This window comes from Sander vitreus, chromosome 15 (assembly GCF_031162955.1).
Source record: "Sander vitreus isolate 19-12246 chromosome 15, sanVit1, whole genome shotgun sequence".
Lineage (NCBI taxonomy): Eukaryota > Metazoa > Chordata > Actinopteri > Perciformes > Percidae > Sander > Sander vitreus.
This window is the reverse complement of record NC_135869.1, coordinates 20085043-20107483: the sequence shown is the minus strand read 5'-3', so window position 1 is coordinate 20107483 and position 22441 is coordinate 20085043. Positions and strand designations below refer to the sequence as shown.

Here is a 22441-nt window from a genome sequence, read left to right as displayed (position 1 = left end):
AGGGCAAGGAAACCGCTAGAACTGCCAACCTGTCAAGGAACTGGGACTTCCAGTTGGAGCCAGGTTACAGGCCGAGCGGAGACCCTTCATTGCCAGGCCTCCGTGTCTGTCTGGCTCAAGTCCCTGGTGCCCCATCCTACCCATCTTCTGCCAAGATCCTGGCTGTGGTGTGTAGACAGAACCACAATGTTCATGTCATGCTAATTGGATTTGTCAGATGGAGGGTTGAGGGATTGAATGAGGAGGTGTAAGCCTCAGATATGCAAAGAAATAATTAATTTCTCCATCACAAGCTGTTTGACAAGCCTGTTTCCGCCCCCCTCCCTTTGATATTGTTGATAGTCTCACAGTTCAAAATAGTTTATGCATTGCAGAAATAGCAGAAATGACTTTGATCGTCCGTGTTTGTTGTGTACATGCTCTAGTCATGCCCAGAGCTGTTATATCAGTGCACAGGGTTCTAGAATATATATATAGGGCACACATGCCAGTCCTTTAGCACCGCGGGGACTCGGGAGACGTCCTCATCTGCATGAACCAGATCAGTTTTGACAAGCTCGGGCTCTTAGCGCTAGTAAAGCCTGTGGGGTTGTCCGTGAACACCCAAGAGGCTGCTTCGTTTTCATCATCTGCAGGCTGTTTCATAACCACAAGAACATTTGAGGGCCTCATCACATCTACTATCAGTCATAACTCAGTTGGGTTATGACTGACATTGCTGTTTGGATCCTCTCTCTATATATGGGGAATTCTATTAGGGCTAAAGCCATCTAATTTCCTCTGGAGAGAGCCTCTCACCGCTCTGGTTATTGATCTGATCATGAAAGATTGATGATTTTATTATTGATTTACATGCATTCATGTAAAGTGCAGGAGGAAACGAAGCTGTTCATAGTGTGTGTTTGATGGCTTGTGGTCTTTAGGGTATAAGCTTGATGCTTACAATTATTTCCTGTAGATGAGAACTGCCAGTTAATCTTCCTCAAGCATAGAGATTTCAGATCCACATGCAAAAATTTGTGGACCAAATGACAATAAAAGCTGGTTCACGGATTGAGTTGTCCCTGTCTTTTTCTTCGAGCAGTTACAATCATGAATAGAAACCCAATGAAAGGATAATGGTCTCACATTACGGAAAAAAGCCATCACACGGAGCTTTATACAATGCATCCTGATCCAGACAAGTCCTATTGTTCGGAACCTGAACATCTCATTACATTGACGAGTACTGCATGATTACATAACACAACATGCACACTGTAAATGTATGCATACATGGCATGCACTGCACGAACACACAAATCCACTTCACATCATCATTTCTTAACTGACATCTTTTTTTTCAATATCTTAGACCTAAAACAAGGAAAAGAAGAAATCGTTCACATCTTACAATCAGTTTAAGTGTTTTTCTTCTTCTTTGGTAGTTATTTGGCTATTACAGCAGCATTTCCCTAAAGAATTCCCACGGGAGCGATAAGAATGGTGCTGGCTCTCATAAGTTAGACACACTTTTAAAGGTGCCGTCTGAGCTCATCTTTGGATGTGTGCACAGATGAAGCATGTTACTATCGACAGCTGTTCTCACAGCTGTGACTCACTCACACACTTACAGTACATATGCACACAAGCTGCAAAGAGGACGCTGTGGGGGTTACGGAGTTCATGCACCCTCCATCACCCATTGCTGGTACTGGAATATTTGCGAGCAGCAAGCCAAGCCGCAGCTGTAGCCGCTCACTCAGAGCTGTGGGTATATTACACAGACGGTGATGACTGCAAGCCCACACTCTGCCTGCACACACAATAGAAAGCTAGCTCAATCACTCCCGGCCGCTCACCATTCAGCACTTCCTTAATGATTTCAACCGTGACAAGTCAAAAAGCCTTAAAGATGTAAAAAGACTTTAAATGTGATGAAACGTCAAATCTTTACATTAACATCCTCGTCTTATAGATTATGATAGTTTTCTGGGATGATTCTGACCCTAATGTTGCATATTATAAAAAAGCTGATTTGTCACATCTATCTTTTCACATACATTCTCAATGTATGTAAACTGTGGCTTTATCAGTCTTTCTGGTTAAACGATGCTTAGCAGGGAGCGACTCCTCAGGTTTTTCAGCCTGCTCTGCCATCCTGGCATTAGATTGCATTGGCCTCACAGTGGTCTCCATTGAGTCGTGTCGCACAAGACCAATCAAGTGGCAGGGGACAGAGCAAATCAGGATGCCAAGCAATTGGTCTGACCTGGCTGCTGAAATATGACATTCTGTAGAGAGCAGGTGTGTTTATTCACGAGTCTGCAGAGATGAAGGAGGCTGTAAATTTGAAGTGAAGTATGTTTATCTAATAGGAATGTTTTTTGCAGTGTGTTTGGGATAGTCTTTAATTTTTCTTGGTGATGTTATGAAACTAGTTATTTATTTCAAAAGGCTACATTTTGAATGCAATTAGTGCATTTTTTTTTAATTTAAAAAAGGAATAAAAAAGTATTGAACCTCATTACTTTGGTTTACAGTGTAGACTAAGACTAGCTTTTTAATTAGATTTTCTTTTTTTAAAACACTTCAGAACTTTCAGTACTTGATGAAAAAAGGGATGATTTATTTTATAACAGACATGATTAATTAGGGCCAAATCTTTGATCTTGTTAGTTTGTGGTATAGCAGCCCAGTATCTCTTGGAATTACATCCATATTGGACGATTGCATACCTAACAATTTATGTTCAGTGCAGTGTAACTTGCTCTTTTCAGAAATAACTTTTGTTATTTGGGAACTCCAACACAGAGAAACATCCGAAGCACAGATCATGTCTGCTGTCAAACATTATCTTCTGCGTCTCCTTTACATTTTATTGTCTCGATCTCTCTTACACTCACCCACATACACACATCCAGAGTGAGAGTGTTGCGGTGTCACAACATCTGTTTCTCATGCAGCTTTGTACTCACAGCCAGGCAGCCAGAGAGGCCCGGGCCCAGCAGCTCGTCTTTAGGCTCTGGGCACTACCGACTCCCTCCTCCGGTCTTTAAAATTAATTTGGTTTTCAAACTGCCTTAATGTGGCTGAGGATTGCTCATCTTACACAGCCTTATTTCTCTTTTTCCCCCCCTTACATGCTCCTCTTTCATCCCCATCATGACCTCTCGCTTCCTTTATTCACTCTAGAGTTTTGTGTCGTCCAGCTTCAGGCTGATACGGTTGTAACGTCAATAGTCTTAGAATGGCTTTCTACCACGTATGTACTGTACATTTTCACTGTTTTTCCTTTGCCCTAATTTACACATGATTTATAATTTTCCTATTTCGGGCATCCATGTAAACAACCTCACGTAATGAAATTCTCACACTGTGATGTTGCTTAACAAAAGGTGTGGGTTGTTTGCATGTGTTTATATGTTCTATATCTGTGTGTGTGTGTGTGTGTGTCTGTGTGTGTGTGTGTGTGTCCAGTGTGTGGGCGCTGTGATGTATTGGCCTTGTAGGCTGTGAGATGAGCCGGTTAATTAGTGCAATGTTTTAACCAGCTGCATTCAGTGGTTTGTCACATCTGCCCAGATATGAGCGCACACACACACTATTTCACTTGACAATTTGCGTCAGTCTTATGAAGTCTACTGCAGAATTTCAATGTGTAATGTTTAAATTGAAGTGTCAATCATTTGTGTGTTCTGCTTATTGTCTTTTATGTGTTGTCATTGAAGTGTGCATTTGAGTCCTCTGTAATCAGTCATTGTATATCATTCACATCTGTCCACAATTACCACTGACTTGTTTCTATTCCATTTGCTGGCTGTTCTCAAAATAAGTTACATCTTTTCATGTTTCTCTTTGCTTCTGTGTCTAACTCTTGTCTGTGTCTCAGCTCAGTGTCTATTCTTGATTTGAGAGGTCGGTAGTGTGACATCTGGCAGTGAACAGGGCTGTGTATCATCTCAAATCACTTCTTCTTTTTTGACACAGACACTGAAACAGAGTACTGTCTTATTTTAGACTTCTGAACCTTAAACTTCCCTCATACACTCCCCACTCTCGCACACTTCACATAAAGACATCTCTCATGAATGTTTTAGGTCAGCTCCTGAGGAAGTAGTGTTTTTTCGTCAACATTCCCCCCATCCTCCCTTCTCTCTGTCCATCCCTCTCTCTGTCTCCACCTCCCGTTCATGCTCCTTTTTGGACTTTGTTTGTTTGATTCGCTGAGGCAGTCCTTATCCTCGGCTTGTCCCTCGCCTCTCTGCTCTGTATTTTTAGATTCTCTCCATTTTCTTTCTCTGTCTAACAATTGTTTATGCACTCGCAGTGTAATGTGGCAGAGCCGTGAGTACCCTAATCGTAATGTGATTACAGGCCAACTGACTGAGTTGCTAGAGATGATATAATGGGTTATGTATGCGTGTGTGGTTCTGGGCAATGACCCCAATCGTTTGCAATTATACCTTGTGGCGCATCTTATTATAAAATAATGTGCCACATCATGTTGGTGTTAAATCAGACCACCAAATAAATCCATGTTTGTATAGTTTTGGTCCTTCATTGCTATAATTTATAACAATTTAGAACTCCAATAGATCAAGACATATGAGCAGTTTTATCACACTTACTGTATTTGGCTTAACACCTATGAACCAATCACGGCTATGAACCAATCAGATTGCTTGATTTGAGCTACTCGTTTTCAAGAAAAAGTCTGTTAAAGAACTCTATATTACCACAAAAGGTTGTTTCTACACTTTGCTTTTTGTTCATCTTAAACATGTGAGATATACAAATTTGATTAGTGAGCTTTAGAGGTGCTGGTAGGCAGATTGTGTTACCTTTGGACAGAGCCGGTTTCCAGTCTTCATGCTAAGCCAAGCTAACCAATCTTCTAACTCTTGCCAAGAAAGCAAATTGGCGTATTGCCCAAATGTCAAACTATTCTTCTAACTTACATTTTGGATAAGTGAGCATTTTTTTAAGTCTTTGTGATTCTTTTTAAACTGTTAAATAGTCAGAATAGGTAGACGTTATCAACATGGGTGTAAGTATGTGTATATTTTGAAATAAAGTAGATTCTTTTTGTACCGTATTATTTTTCAGATATATTTACTTTACTATTTATTTTTGTGCTCACTTTTTACTTTTACTCCTTACATTTTTAACACGAATATTGGTACTTTCTACTTACATTTTACAAATTGGCTCGTTAATTTAGTTTCAAATAATTTCAGTGGAGTTACCGTTATTATTTTTCGCGTCATCAATACTGAATTAAATCTAATTGGATGGGAATATACGTTGCACTTGATGCACCACTACAAGACGATTCGGCGGCATTCATTCGCGGCAAATCATTGCGGCTTGATGATGGTAACGTTAGTACATGGTAGTACAGACGGCGACATGATTGAAAATGGAGATCCCAGAGATTCGGCAGACAAGCAGCAAGACATTCCCAAGAGAAACTGGATCTGTGAACTCTCACAGAATCACATTTGAATTCATATCTTGCTACTCAGTCAGAATCGTATTAACCTGGAATCCCAGTCTCTGTCACAATAATCGTATATGTGATGTTTTAGGCCTATTGGCAGACATCCATTTAAAATGTAGGCAATGGCATATAAAGAGCTTTTTTTCCATGTCCACTGAAGTTTCTCAGCTTGCACTCTAGTAACATTTGTGTGGTCCAGGTAGCTTTGCATAAAAAATGGTTGTCATTCGCAAGGCTACTTTTATACTTTTCAAGCCTGTACTTTGTTACTTTTACTTGAGTAAAGAAGTTAAATCAGTACTCTTACCATAGTATTTTTTAACACAAGTATCTGTACTTCTACTTGAGTACAAGAAGTGAGTACTCTCTGCCTACAATCAATCAGTAACATACAGTTGGCTGAAAAGATGGATATTTGACGACTAGATCAAGAAGTCTGGTAATTCTTCAAAGCAAAAGTTTTGATCCTGATATGTGAATCTCAGACCGGTGTTTGTGTTTTTATGCATTTGTGTCCATGGTTTGGATTTGTGGTTGGGACCAGAGCGTGTGTGCTCCTCTGTGTTTCACCACATCCAAGTGAATCACATTCTTGCAATTGTGCATGCTTGTTGTGGTTTCTGGCCCTGTTTTTGTCACTGCTTTGCATGGTTATGTTGCTAAGCCATCCTAACATATCATTATAGTCTAAAATACTGTATGGGGGAATTCTTGAGCTTCCCGCTAGGAATGTCTTTGCAGCATTTTTCTGGAATGCTGAAAATTCATTTCCCTCCAGGCGGTGAATTCTAGACATCTTAAACAAGTATTTCTTTTTATGTGGCAAGGAAAGCAGGCCAAACCTTGACTTGTGGAGGGGATATTTTGTGTACCTTCAGTAGGAGTCATCTGCTGAAACTACATGAAATGTCCATGGTTGGTTATCTTAGATGAGCACACAGGAACGCTGCATTATATTGAGTTTTTGACGAAGATAATTGTCATCTAAGTGCTTTGGTGAATTTAATATCTGTGATTAAGACCTTGCATTTTAGCATTTTACCCTGAGAAGTTAGACAACAACTTTCTGTGTGACATAAAATCTTGCCAATGGCCCTGATGTTTTTCCTTTCTAGTCGTTCTCAAAAGATAATTGTTTGGGCTTAGACGGACCAAAAGGGGATTAGTCTTTTTTTTTTTTTTTTTTTTTTCCTTATAGCACTCTGAAAATGACAGAGCACACATGCTTCATTCTTACTTTGTCACTAAATCAACTGTTGCTACTTAACAATGGGACCACACGCACTGCACCACCCCTTACAACTGAGCTCTGTCATTAAGTAACGGCCTTTCCCAGGTAGATCTATCACAGTCCACCTGAATTTCTCTCCAGGCTGAATGAATGAAACAGTTCTTCGACAGAGAGAAAGAGGGATAGCATTGTGGTTATGTAACTTGGGCCTTTTGTGATAGCATGCACAGGTTAATACATCCATTGTGGGCCAGGCCCGTGCTTGTCTAAGCCTGTCCCATGCATGGTGGCAATTATGCTGTATGCGACTCCCCTATCCCCCTGACAGAGGCCAGTGGAAGGGGAGGAGAATGCATTCATTGTCTACCAATTAAACCAGAGGAGGGTTCTATCTGGCTTTGCCCATTGTCAAGGCAGGATGTAGGAGGGGCTGCAGTGGCCAGGTCTGATATCACCGGGCCACCTGATCCAGGGGCTTGCCTGGGTCAACCCTACCCTCCCACCCTCCTTTTTGCAGCTCTGGGCAGCAGTGATGCAAACAGAAGAGCCTCTGTGCTGGTGGTGCAGGGAGACTCTCATTCAGTGCTGCTACTGCTGGGAAGATTGTTCACAAAAGGAGTGCTAGGAATCTCTGAGATTCACAAATGAAGTTGTGCGTGTGTGTGCGTGTGTGTCTTCATGTGTCACCTCCTCTTGATCATAATTTAATTGTTACATGTAACAAAGGACAGAGTAGACTTTCATCTTCAGTTCCCAGATGTATGATATTATTTGTTTTTTTTACATCTAAGAAAAGACAATCTCCACATGTCTCTTTTAGGGTCATAACAGAGCAGCATTAGTAGATTTGGACAGAGATTGTATGTATCCACAGACAGGCGCAGACTCAAATAACAGCTGTCCCCCCAGTGGACCTGTGGGCAGGTGGTGAGGCTAGCAACACTAGTATGAAAAGATAAAAATACCAGATTCTCTTTGATTTTACATTGTGGACAGCCAGCTCCATCTATGTGGCTTGAGGTGAGTTTATTGCTTATAAATAAGAAATAATGAATGAATGTCATGAATGTCTAACACATTTTATGGCTATTATTAAAACCTTTATTCAGAGAGGGCCATTGAGAGCCCTCTCTTTTCCAATGATGCCGTGATTACAGCACAAATAAAAAGTAATATAAAACCATTAGAGTACAAATAAATAATATGATCATAAAAGTAATCTGATCATAAAACACTACCCAAATTACAATATGTAAAAAATGAATGAAAGGAACAATCACAAAATGACAATACATATAAACAATAAAAACAAATGAGAATCACTGATGTAGGTGAATAAGAGCTATTAAAAACAAGGGCAGTCTCTATGTAACACATTTTCAAGCATCATCTTGAATGTCCCAATGGAAAAGAGTTCTTCTAATTTGAGAGTTCAAAACCACAACGTCGACCTAGTGGTGCTAGATGAAAAATCGGGATCAATGAAGTCATCAGGATACATGGTCTGAAACCATAACTGTCTGTACACAATTGTGTGTCAATTCATGTATTGTAGAAGGTGTTGAGATACTGTATTTGTAGTGAAATCTTTGACCTGCTGGTGGCACTAGATGAAAGTCAGAGGATCACCAAAGTCATCCTCTGGCACCTTTCTTTGGATAGCAAGACCCCAAATTGAATGGCAGTGTATCCAGTAGTTCTCCAGACATTTTACTAAAAAAACAAATATATCAACTGGCTGGTGGCGCTAGATGAAAAGTCAGGGGATCACTGAAGTCAGTAGGCTTTATGCTCTGGGATCGAAAAATGTCTGTTCAAGAATTCCATGGCAATCCATCCAATAGCTGTGAAGATATTTTCGTATGGAACAAAGTGGGGGACCAAGTGACCTACACCCTGATATTGTCATGCCTAGAGCCATGCTGCTAGTGAGACAAAAAAATAATGCTATCCAGTGCAAAAATACTTTGAATGTTTTTTGTTGTGTAATGAATTGGATTACAAATACATTGTAGAATGTTCATGTTATTGTTTCCCTCTGTGATGTATATACACAAGGGGGACCAATGCACCAACTACACATCATCATTACAAGATGATGCATTGGGACACAAACTGCAGCGACATTAAAGGTCACATTACAAAGTGCAGCCGTCACACGATGATGCATGGACAGTGCCTCGTGATACGCTGTATAACCAGGAATAGTGAAGCATATCTTGCCTCTCGGATTCTTGCCTTTTTACATTTGAGCCAGTTCCATTTGCTTTCTTCTCATTGTGAGCATTATTTAGCGCACTAGAAAATGTGCTGTAATGCATTTTCAGAGTGATATCTTTGATAAGTATGTATCATCAGGAAACTTTACTTAAAGTATAACAAGTAAAAGTACTCAATGCAGAAAAATCCTCACATTTTAGAAACTGGAAACCGTCAAAACAGTTCTGTCAATCAACTAATTGTTTAATCGGCTAATCATTTCAGCTGTACTGTGTAATGAAACATGAATTTTATAAACAACTGTGTTTTGTGTGCAAAAATCTTGATTTGTAAAGTAACTAGTAACTAAAGCCGTCAGATTATTGTAGTGGAGTAAAAAATACAATATTTCTCTCTGAAAAGTAATGGAGTAGAAGTAAAAAGTGGCATGAAAAGAAAAGACTCAAGTAAAGTACAAGTACCTCAAATTTGTACTTAAGTACAGTACTTTATTAAATGTACTAGTTACATTCCACCACTGGTTCTAGACATCCTAAGTATCCTCCTTATTCTTTTCACATACAAATTATCTTTATTTACCCTCAAGTGCACTGGACTCTTTCCATCCCACTTAGCTATTACACAAGGATAAATGTAACCCTTGGAACTGTTTTTCCCGCGGTTTCACCACTTCCTCCTTCACCGCCATCACCCACTCATGACCAAAATGACATCTTTCAGCCACCACTTTAGCCTCTGATAGATGGTTTCTATTTAGGAAACGGCCTCTGACCGCAAACCACCGAGCACAACAAGACTGTTGACAGGTCTAAATAGAAAAGTTCAGCTGTGGGAGAAGCAAAGCACAAACATCCGTGCCTCGATTTGGGTGCCTCGCCCACAAAATAGTTTTCTGGAAAGACTCTTTTGATTGCTTTCTTTGGTCGAGGTATCAAAGTTTTTGAGTTTGATGTTGTTAGGTTTCACTCGGTGTACCCCAAAGCTTCTCAGGTAATTAATAAACATTCATTAGGTAGCTAAAAACAAAAGAAAGCACTTCTAAATCAAATGGTATTCTGTCATCAGTCATGCGCTACTGGAATATGGCGCTTTAACAAGCCGTACATTGGACTAATTAGGGGTAAAGTCTTTAGAGATAATCAAAAATAAATGAGTGTGTGTGTTTGCATCTGACGGTTTATCTGCTTTTGCGGTGTGTCCACATTCAGTTTAAGTGTGTGCATTTTTCTTATCTTTGGGTCAACATAATAGGATTGTTTTGGATGAGCCACCTCAAGATATTCCCTCCCACAGATGGGCAAAGATAATGGATGTCCAAAATGCTTACTCACAATCCAATTAACTTCTCTTGGCTCAAACCATACTATGTCCTAGCTGAGGGTGGGTGTGTGTGTGTGTGTATGTGTGTTGGGGCAGTGGGGGGTCTGGGTAATTAATGCTTCCCAGGATTTAACATCATTTGCTCTAATTGGTGTTTGCTGTTCAGCAACTACTTAGTGATAATCAAATAAATGTTAATGGCCTGTACCGCAGGCTAGCTCGGAGAATGGACTTTCTTACAAAGCCTCTCAGGAAATATTCTCAGTTTAGGGATGATTTATATGGTTTTGGCAGGTATTCCAGTCTCCTCTTCCTTAGCACTCATTCTGACCCACTCGTCTGCCAATTTCCACGCAGGGAATCTGCTTTGAATTTTATCTCAAGAGAAGAACATTATTGCATTTTCACTCTGGCCACAAATTTATTGTAGCCTTTTATAACCTTAAATGTATTTTATGACTAAGAGAAAACATGCAGCCGTCTAGAAACAGAGCAGCTTTTCAAACCATGTGTGTGTTCAAACTTGAACACGTTATTGACCCGTGGTGTTTCAGATGACAGTCAATCTGCAGGAATCCAGACTTAAAAGGAGAAAGTGTAGCTGCTTTCTTGTATCTTTCCCCCAAATCCTCCTCAGCCTAAGTAGAGAGACTACTTTTCGCTAGCCCTGCATTTTACTGACACGTTCAGACTGGGATTTTTTCCCCCTCCTCATCAGCTTCAGCTTACATGTCATGCTGAATACCAGAGCTTGTTACTCAGTCCCTGTGAGATGAAGACTCCTGGTAATGCCCATTGATTTTGTGTGCAGGCAAAGAAAAACTTACACACAAACAAACACACACATACAAGAAAGCTCTTAAAATCCCCAGAGTGCTATTCTGTTTATTTTCATTATGGAAGTGATGTTGGCCTTTGCAGATATTGTTGATCTTTTGTTGTATCTGTAAAAACAGAAGTGTCAAGGTAGATACCACCTTTTCCTTTTTCCCACATTATGTAGTTTGAATCTGGCTGTTGATTATCCCTGCCTCCCTCTACTACTCTCTACTTTTGGAGCTGTGAGGGATTGAGACAACTGGCAGAGGCTTTCTGGAGGAATTTCCTGCTGGAATGGATCGTTGAGGGACTGTGCTCCTCTGTTCATAGTGCCCTCCATCATGAATGCGCTTTGTGACATGTTAGGGTGGTTGGGTGTGGTAATAATAATCCACAGCATTCTTTCATTCCCAGTGAATGTTGAAATACCTAATTTTTATGGAAGGTTGCCTGGTTAGGATGTTCAGTATGTAAACATTTTGGGAACTTTCTTGGAACAGGTGGTTGGCCTTAAAAAATTCTGTTCAAGGTACAGCATTGGTATTTATGTAGACAAATATACTGCGAAAAGCTGCAGGAGAGAAACACCGTATGCAGTGTCAACACACTCTGCCACATTTTGAAGCTTATTGTTCTAAACATCCCCAAGCTTGCGCATTTTGACATCTAATCGCTGTTGACCCAAGAATACCCTTGATGTTTGTGTATGTTCTGCATAATTCATAGTTCATATTCTGTGCAAAGCCTGTCATGAATTGCGCATCCTGTGAAGGATTGCCTCAGACTTGTGCTATTGAAAGCAGTTAATCCTCTGTGGATGGATATGTAAATATGACCAAGTGTGGCTCTGTGTTGCTCCTGATTGTTGAGGATAAACCGATGCATTTTGTTTGTTGTGTGTGACAGTGTGGGAGAGAGGGGAGAGACAAACCACAAGCATAAAGACCTGTCCCATCTTTCAAGCATATATAATCCCCTTAGTGAACACACTCCAGATACATTGCATAAATGAAATCAGCAGTATTATCCCAGTATATGAACCTACAGTAAATACACATACCTGGAGGTTGCTGCACCATCAAAATCCACTGTTTAATCACTCTTTTCTGTGTATTTGCATTACTCTTTTTCACCTCATGCCACACATATGGGAGTAAATGTTACATGTTGGTTGGCATAGTATTATGTGGAGGTCTTTGAGCTAAAGCGACACACAGTCCTAAGTCAGGTCCATTCAGTTCTTAGCTTGGTGAAGGAATTCATTTTTAAAGGAATTTGTGGTTATTTTATGCCTTCTCGTTCTCTCTCCCATCCTCTCTCACTCCTTGACTTTACTGGACAAGACATCAGTGCAACCACTCATACAAATGCTGTATGGCTTCATTTTATTGTAGGAGGCCAGGCGCCAAATGAATTTCAGCCCTTTTAGAGAAGTTACTCCGTCTGCTGAGACACCTTCCTTGCCTTAATTACACTCCCTTCAAACCAGCGCCAATCCTCTTTCCTCGCACAGAGTCCATGTTCTCTGGATTTAGCTTACATCCATCAGTACCCTCGAAGCTGGTCTGATGAATGTCCATCAGGCTGGAGTAATGTTACGTTACGCAACGCAAATGTCCCCTTTTGCCTCTTCAGAGGCCTCTCATGTCAAACTGATTTAATGTCTTTATATTTGAGGCCAAACTCAAAATAAAACTGGTATGAAACCCTCCATGGTTGTCATTTCCATGTTGACCAAGTGACCCAGAAGTACATTGGCCTACAGACCTGTAATGTAAAACGTGTGAATTATTATTTTTAAAAGAAAAATGTCAATTTTCATAACACCGACTAAAATAATCATTTTATTCTCCGAAAGATGTTGCTGTGAAAAAAATAATCCTTCTGATGTTACAGTAAGCTGTTGTGTAATGTCACAAAAACTGCAGTGAAGTCTATTTTCTGATTATTCTGAGTGAATGAAATGCAATTGAAAAGCGGTTGAGTCATCAAACATTTAGTCTTTTGAAATCGGAAAGCTGCCATTTGGTAGCACTTCTTAATGAAAGCCACCAGTGAATATGCTTATCAAGTAACAAGCACAACACTTATTTTGAAAGGGAAAAGCATTCACTAAAATGCAGCTTTGTGAAAATGAAAAAATATGCAGTGATACGAATAAGATTTCAAGTTTTATTCATACATATTCAAAGTGTGCTCACGATTCCGGGGAGCCCGTTAAGATCATTGTAGGGAAGGGATCCCAAAAGCCCAGATATAATTCTTCAGCATTGCATCAGGTCTTTACAGTGATTTCAAGCCTTTAAACACCATGCTCTATGGAGCCACATGCTCAGGGGAAACAAGTGAATATGTCACATCAGTCAATTAAGGCAAGCAGAGAAAAAAAGAAAAAATTGCAGCTATTTCAGAAATAGTTTTAAAATGAATGTAGAGCAGAGTAGACTCTGAGACAAAGGAAGTGAGATTCAGCCTGCATAGCTGTAACTTGGGGAATTATAGTATTTTATACATAACAATCCTACATGTTGACCAGGAATTTGGGATTTTCTGAAAATCCTGACCACATTACTGAACGCTTTTAGCCAAATGGACTTCACACTGACTCTTCACATCCCAGACACTTCTTAAATAGCCTCGCAAAGCCAAACTACATAAAGCTCAGTTTACACAATGATATGTAAGTTGAGATTCAACATTCACTCTACAGTTTAGTCTGATCTGAGAAGCACTGGACCAATCAGAGTGTGTAGAGGATGGCATGACTTGCTGCGTTTTGCAAAACCTGCACCTTATAAACAACAATTAAAAGCCTCCACTTGTTTATTTTTTTGCTGATTGTTAATTCACTTGGATGTTTGAGCTTCACTGTGCATAATGACATACTGTCTGTGCAGAGTTTGACACTAGAAGGATGTTTTCACATCCAGCTGCTGAAAAAGGGAAAGTTTCTCTGTGTTCATTTTAAATCTATGGATATACGAGCAGGATTTTGTGACGTCACAACTAGTTTAGAGCCAATCAAGGTCCAGTATGCAACTTAAACAAATGTGATTTGTAAACTTGAAACCAGTGGGAGACATCTTGTGTTTGTTAGTTAAATTTTTTTAATTAAACAATATTTGTGTAAAACCCATATTAGACACAAATTATTATATAAGTATTTTAATGGCTTAAAACATGTCTTTGAGCTCGGTGTAAGTTGTATACTGTAACAAGTGCAATTGCTTAGCTTATTTATTTATATAGAGAAGAGGAATTTGACATTTCCAGGACAGGTTACAATGTCCTAAGCCCCCGCGCCGGCGAGAGCCGTGGCATTATGTTTTTGTGTTGTCTGTCCGTCCCTTCTTGTGAATGCGATGTCTCTGAAGAGAATTTCTTCAAATTTGGCACAAACGTCCACTTGGACTCAAAGTTGAAGTGATTACATTTTGGTGGTCAAAGGTCAAGGTCATTGTGACCTCAAATTAAAAAAAAATTGGCCATAACTCAAGAATTAAATTAATTATGACAACATTTCAGACAAATGTCTAATAGGATACTATAATGAAGTGATCACATTTTACTGGTTGGCATACGACCACAAGGCAGTCATTTTTATGTTTTTATATCTTACTATGAAAAAGAGAACTCTGTCAGCTATTATAACGTCTCTCCCAAGCAAAGTGCTTGCTGAACCTTTCCAGACTAAAACGAGCAGAGAGAAAGTGTGGGCAGGGATTTTGATAAAACTTATGTTCGCTTAATGTGCCTTTTATTGTTTGTGCACTAATCCCTCTGGGCATTAAAGTGTTTTCCAATCACTGACAATGATTATTTTGAGCATTGTCATGATGATTGTTCATTTTGAAGTTGAGCTCCTGTTTATGTCCCTGATCCCCAACTTGTCAATAGTCATATAGTATTTTGTGTGATTTATTTCCAGCAGTATATCCAGTATAGTCTGCATATATAGTGGGTAGTTAGAGAGCAGCAGGGCTTTGCAGATCCATAAGCTGGGGTCTGATCCCTGACATCTACAGACAGGGACTCCCAGCCATCTGGCCGGATGAGACCGTTGGATAGGCACATTCTCTGTCTTTGACTCTTGAACGTGACTCAACATGACTTCACACACATGCACATACTCACAGACACAATTTACGCTAGTTCAGATGGTTTCTGTCATCTATCTCAAGGCTTGCCGGAGAGCTCTGGTGGATAGTGACCTATCCCGTAGCTATGCAGCTTCCCTCAAAGCTGTACATTTAGATTCCGAATTTAAGGTCTCTGTTTTTGCCTGCAGGTTTTATTATGGGCAGAAGCTCAGACAGAATGAGTGAAGGAACTGGAGATAATTGGGAAAGAAGAAATAAGTGAGATGTGTCTTTATATAAAGCCTTAAGCTACATTAACCTGGATATGTAAATGTCACATTTGATACGATTGATCGTCACAGTGTGCACAGGCATGGTGAAAGCATGGTAAATATTTGTCTTACAAATGCACACGTATGAGTTTAAAGGATTCATTTTAGAACCCAATGCAGGAGACGTCTCCTGCATTGGGTTCTAAAATGAATAGACCTCAAGGGATGCTTGTTTTGCGGTTGTTGTTGGTCTTGGTGGTGGTCACACAATTACACTAGCTCTGAGCTAGTTAGCTTAAGCTCACTGTTGCCGTTTTTACCTACAGTATAATAAGGGCACATTCATTTAGAACTGCAAACAAACCTGTGCGTTTAAGGTGTCCAGATATACTGTGCCATTACTAAAAGCTAATCCACACTTTCCAGCCAATCAGAATTGAGAATTCTCAGTGACTATCTATGAAGGACCAATCCCTATCAACATGTAGTGGATGGTGCATTTCCTTCATGATGGTCCTAAATGTAAAAAGCATATGCTATAATTTCAATTAAACATATCTTTAATACACATAATTAATGAAACTGTATGACTCCCGAGGGCACCCGACTCTGATAAAAGATCAATCAATAGATATTTGCACCTCTACACTCACACATACTGAATACTTCAAGCAGCAGAACACTGATAATCTTGTTTCGTCTTCATATCAATTCCACACTCTCTCCCAGCTCATGAGTATCTAATAACTTTGAAATTGAAGCACTGACTTAGACCATCAACCATCTTGTTTAACTCAAGTCTTTTTCCCAGCATTTGTATGATAATATCGCCCATACTGCTTCCCACACATGCAGATAACTTGCCTTTCTCTCCGGATGGCGCTTCACCCTGTGTGTTGAAAATAGCTGAGGCTAGAACACAACTTGTGGAACACTGATTTGAAATTCAATCATGACAGCTACCTTGGGGCCCTGAGCTGATTCTTAGATCTCTCTCCTGTACCGATGCTGGAGGAAGCAAGGAAGCATGGAGGACAATAAAGAGCAATCAGCAGACACAGAGTCAGGAATACACACAAAATGTATATACTCTCACAGTATGTTGCTGTTTGCAGATGTAAACACAAGCATGTACACACACACACACACACACACACACAGCCTTCACACTTTTTGCCTCTGCTCTCTCTGATTCAGAGACAAGCACCCTCTGACACAAATCACCAGGTTTGATCTCACAATCTTTCATCCTGTTCTTCTTCCTTCCACCTGTCTGTCACCTTGAGAGGTGTTGTGCGTACTCTACAAGGTGTCATTTACCCAAGAGTGTCCTGAATATACTGTATCACACTAATCACTTGCTTTTCCCCAAAACCCTTGCACGCAAAAAAGACACTCGGCGTGTCACACACAGCAATGCTCCTTTTCTTGTGTCAAGAGGGAGGGAAAATGATGTATACTTTGGTGAAATTTGTTTTCTAAACATTAATGGTGGGAAACATTGGTTAGGAAACACACACACACACACACACACACACACACACACACAGGATAGAGGGCCAGACAGACAAAGACACCTGTCAGTGGGGGGCTAAAATCTGCTGTGGATTATCAATAGATGACAGATCTCCCATGCACCCTCTCTGTCTGTCTCTCTCATTGTCTATGTTGCATCAGTAGCAAGATGCCAGCACAGCAGTAGGTTAGTGGGAGCATGTACTGTATGCTTTTGTTAACACACTATGTGCTAAGTGTAACACTTCTGTAAGCATGAACATTTCATTCCAAAAGGTGACACATTAGTGGTTAGCGCGTTGGTTTTCTTTTACTTGGTTTAACTCTGCTGCCCTCTCTCTGGCACAGATATGTATCATCGGGTTGGCTGCGAGATTGTGTGTGTGTGTGTGTGTGTGTGTGTGTGTGTGTGTGTGCCAGAGATAGACACACACAAAATGAAAAAAGAGTGTGTATGCAGAGTCTGGGCCACAGCTGTTGTGTTCCCCCACCCTCCTCCTCTCCCATCCCTCTAATATAACCCTACACTGTGCACGTCTAAGCTAAAGAGCATTAAAACTGCAGAGTCAGCACAAACTGCGTCCACATAGGCAAGCAGTTCAGCTTCATCACTACACACACACACACACACACACACACACACACACACACTCCTGACGATTCTGCTGAACTACATACAGTATGTTTGCTGTAGCCTAATCACACTCTACTTCAGATAAAGAGCCTTTTATTATCAAGGACACTCGCTTATAGTGTGTGTGTGTGTGTGTGTGTGTGTGTGTACATAACTGTGAGGGGAAATTATTAGATTTTTTTCATAGTGAGTGTGTTCTTGCATCACATCACAAACCTGCTATTGCCTTACAGTCAAAATCTCTAAGCTTCCTCTCTGACAGGAAATTGCATTTTACATCTTGGTGACCATGGCAACCAAACCCTGTAATGCCTGTCAGTCAGGTTTACGTTACACATTCTCCAAGTGAAATTGGGGAAGAAGAAAAAAAAAAAAATCATATGGTGAAAAGGCTTATTATCATTCATTATACTAACTGTCTTGGATTCTCAATAGAGAAACAACTTTAGTCTCTCCCTTTTTTCTGGCTGACTGACTTTCCATAAGAGTAACTTATTAAAGTGCAAGCTGTTTTTGTGAAGATAAAGCTTCCATTTCACATCTCAGTGTTCAAACTTTGAATCTCTTTGTGCCGCTAAGCCTTTTTAGCAATACTGATTACCTACCCATGATAAGGTGCCTTGATAAAGGCATATTTGAGCAATAACAAGTGTGCCACAGGCTTGTTAAGTCACCTTTTAAAACCAAGGGCCCTTGCTATCTTTTATTCCACCCCCTCTTTATTTACACAGTAGCTTCTATCCCCTGCCCTGCACCCTGAAAATAAAAACACAATTAGTCCCCTCCTTGCTCTCTGGGTGAGAAAGAAGGCATCAATTGAATATGGTTAAATGGCTGCATCCTTGACATGTCAAAGAATGGGACAGGTTAGTTTCTGTTGTCAGTGAAAATTGGAAGAGAACGTGGAAGGAAAATAACACACCCTATCCAATCCACTAATGGAGTGGAGAAGGGAAGGAAAGATAAAGCAGGGTGGAGCAGGAGGGGGTATATTAAGTGGCAGCATGTATGAGTACGTGTGTGAGAGAGGTTTAGCTGACTGTGTGAAAGCACAGCAGGTTAATGTCAGGTGTGCAAGAAAGAGAAAGCAAGTGTGCGAATGTGGAGAGATAATATCCTGCTGCCAGGCTAGCGAGCAGACAGAGAGATAGACACAAAGAGGCTTCTAGCAGTTCCTGACTCAGATCTATGGCTTGGTTGGCAAGGAATCACATCTCCTGGGTGGCTGTCTGTGTGTGTTTGTGTGTTTTCTGGGAGGAACTGCAGGATGTGAGCAAGAATCTTATCCAGTTTCCCTTCAGCAGCCTTATCCACGTAGGCTCGTGCGTCAGCTTCTGTCCTAGAAAGCGATGCAGACGCTGAGATGAGTTTCACCGGCAGCAGGAGACGGAAATCCAATGAAAGCTGAGGAGCAGAAACATCTTAGCATTGAAACATCAGTCATTAAGCGATATTATTAGAATTATTACTATACTGATGTTTTTGTTATGATATTGTTTATAACGTCATCCCCTTCCTGATGAGTTGGTACTCGAAAGTGGGAGCTGAAAGATGAAAAAGTGAACTCATACAATGTTCTTTGCTTGTACCGTCCCTCTATTAACAGATCTCTTTCAGTTTAGGGTGGATAGAACTATAGAACTGTACGGGCTATTCTTTATTCTTTTCATGTATCTTTTTGTTGCTTTTAACTTAGGTTTATTTATGTAACAAAAAAAGAAAATCACATTAAAAAGTACTAAAAAGACTAAAAAAATTATCTGGCTGGTGTTATGTTTAATGTGTTCTTTACCACTATCTATCAGGCAGACCCGGGAGCAGGAAACCCCTCCAGACTTCTTCTACTTCTCCGACTTTGAGAGGCACAACGCTGAGATTGCCGCTTTTCACTTGGACAGGTGAGATTTATCATCTTTTTTTTCCCTAAAAAACCCTGTTGTGCTGAGATTTGTGAATCGGTTTCCTGTCCGAGTGCGTTTCAAATCATCCTTCACGGCCTGTTCCAGGAAGAATGACAACAACACTTTAACCCATTTATAAACCGGAGATGTGCCTTAATGGACTTAAACTGTGAACATTTGAATGGGATTTGGTACATGAGGGATTAGATAATACACCAAGTGCTGGGATCATCTCCTTTACTTGACATTTTACGTTACAGACTTCAGCTGACAAGGTAAAAAAACAACAACTTCTCAACAGAAGAAGAGTCAAACGTGATAAGTTTGGGATTCTGGGGGAGGATGATTAATGGTGTGCAGGTCATCTTGAGGTCTGCTGAGGGTGTGGTAATTACTTTACACATGCTCACAAATGCACACTCTCGCTCTCTGTGAGATGAGGTCAGCAACATGTGTTTGCGTGGGCAGGAAGATAGAGCCAAACAGGAAATCACAGGCACACCATTTCCACCAGGACATGGTTTTAGAGCAGGAGCGGGGGTGCCTTTGTTACCTCTAAAGAGCAGTTTAGTTTTTGGATTGCGTGCACCATGCGGGGCTACCTATGAATTATAGACCAGTTGCCTGACCACAGCAACCTCTGGATACCAGTCTGAGCTATTGCTAGTTTATGGCTTCATATTGAACCAGCAATGCAGAGTTGGAGGCTAAAACTTTCTTTAATTTGATTTCTAATTCTAGACAGTGCTGATAAAATAAACTAAAATTAGCCTGAAGATTTAAGGGAAAAGGCAGTGTCACTGCTTTCCAGTAATAACTTATATATCTATTGGTCTTTTCTACTATATTCATCTGCATCTTTTGTGAACTCCTTGTGACTCTGGGGTGTGTAATGGGCGGAGTGCACACAAAAAGACACTTGAGTATGCCCTTACGAGCAAATACACACACACACAGACACACACACATACACATACAGGTGCTCCTTTGTCACCAGGGACCGACATGGCGGTGCAGTTTGCAGCTCCTGAATGCTGTCCTCTGTAGGCTAAAGTTTCGCCAATTCTATTCCACTCAGCCGGTCTGTCTGTGTGTGCACCTGCTCCCAGGAGGCTTAGCTTTAGTCTCATACGGTCAGGGTCATTTGGACAGCAAATATACAGTAAGGCAAGCTAAACAAGGGCTGAATAGGTATAGTGTTCTGACATAAGAATGTAAGAAAAGAATGAGAGAGACAGACAGATGGAGACAGAAAGGGAGCACAAGAGTTTGAGGCCGAAGTGCAGAATTAACACGAGCATCTAAATATAGATAAAGGGTCCGATTGTATTTGTCTGTTTGAGTGTGTGTTGGTGGGACAGGTGGGAGGCAGACAAACGCACACACACACCTTTGCCATCCTTGTTTTGTTTGGAAGCGGATGTTGGATATCAATCAATGCTGCTTTTGATGCCAATCACAAACGCAGACAGAAAGCACTGTAAAGATGATGATTTTTGTACTGCCAGGTTTGATTGAAAACTGCTGAACATTATTCTTCTGTAAAGAAAAAGTATCCTGACTTTTTCTTTGGGCTATCTTTGTTTAGAGAATAATGGACATATGTGGAGCACAAGTGTATGCTGTTGTTGTGTTGGCATGCATGTGCATTAATAGGCACATAATAAAAGCAAGTAAGGTTCAGAAATGAAGTCAGAACATTTCACAAAGACAGGGCAGGTGCTCAGTGTTCATAGCTCTGCTGGTTGGCTGCAAACGCTCTAAAACTGCACCACCTGCGGCACCATGGGAGAATTAGTTGGAGGCTGAAGATGTTTTAGCTGTATCTGTTCAGGGCAAAGAAAAGTTTAAAACATTTTGTAATACAGTTTAAATTTAGACCTGACTTTCCAATTTGTCTCTCTCATTCTTTAGGATCCTTGACTTCCGGAGAGTGCCCCCGGTGGCAGGGCGACTTGTCAACATGACGAGGGAGATCAGGGATATGACACGTGATAAGAAGCTGTGGAGGACCTTCTTTATCTCACCAGGTAGAAGCTCTGCCAGCCTCTGCTGCTTGGCACTTTGATGCAGCTATTTGGCTGCATCACTCATACTATTTGGACAGAACAACACTGGCTTCACTTGTAAGACACTACAGCTTTAAGTAAACTGGGTAATGTTCCTGTAGTTGAGGATAGTCTGAGTTTGTATGTCTGGGTCTGCTCTTCAAGGCAGTACAAATAACAAGAATGTCCTGTAGCGTGTGGTGATAAATAAAACCATAGCAGAAAGTCACCACAGGGTGGCACTGTAAGTCATCTTATTCTCCAAAGTTCTACAAAGATGAGACGTAAAGCTCTAACACGCCAACCAGACGGCAAAGTGGCATATATATATATATATATATATATATATATATATATATATATATATATATATATATATATATATATATATATATATATATATATATATATATATATATAAAACACTCAATCCAGAAGCTGTACATTTTTGAGTGTTTTTTATGTTGCTAGATTATATTATGTATGACAGTGATTGGAGGAAACTATAGTCTCATTCAGAGCAAAGGAAAAGTCAAACTGTGTCAAATGAACGCATATAATGCAAAGCAGATCATTTGTCACATATGAGTAGTTGTCAGGGTGCCTTGAAGAGGAGTACAACTGCTCATTGGTGAATATTAAAGCAACAAATGCGGCTGTTTTTGTCAATATTGCTAATGTAGGCTAATGCCTTAAGTACAGAGGGAATAAAGGAACAGGTTTCTTAATGAGAAGATACATGGATAAATAAATAAAAATGTTTGAGGGTTTTTTGTGTCTTTGGTCATTATTAAACAATTTACAGAAACAAAATATAAAATGTAAATGAAATGCTGTATGTATTTTGAGCAGCCAGTATGATCTGTAATCACATCATCTCAGTTGGAAGACATGTTAAGGGATGGTCAGGTTGTCTTTGA

General features: G+C 40.3%; 1 protein-coding gene across 1 annotated transcript in view; it reads left to right on the top strand.

The window, feature by feature from the left end:
* fam20ca (FAM20C golgi associated secretory pathway kinase a) overlaps positions 1-22441 on the top strand; it is a 34292-nt gene that overhangs the window by 8410 nt on the left and 3441 nt on the right. Inside the window, exons 4-5 of the mRNA XM_078269867.1 lie at positions 19378-19470; positions 21388-21503. Coding sequence (XP_078125993.1) covers positions 19378-19470; positions 21388-21503 — 209 coding nt within the window. The remainder of the gene's footprint in view (positions 1-19377; positions 19471-21387; positions 21504-22441) is intronic.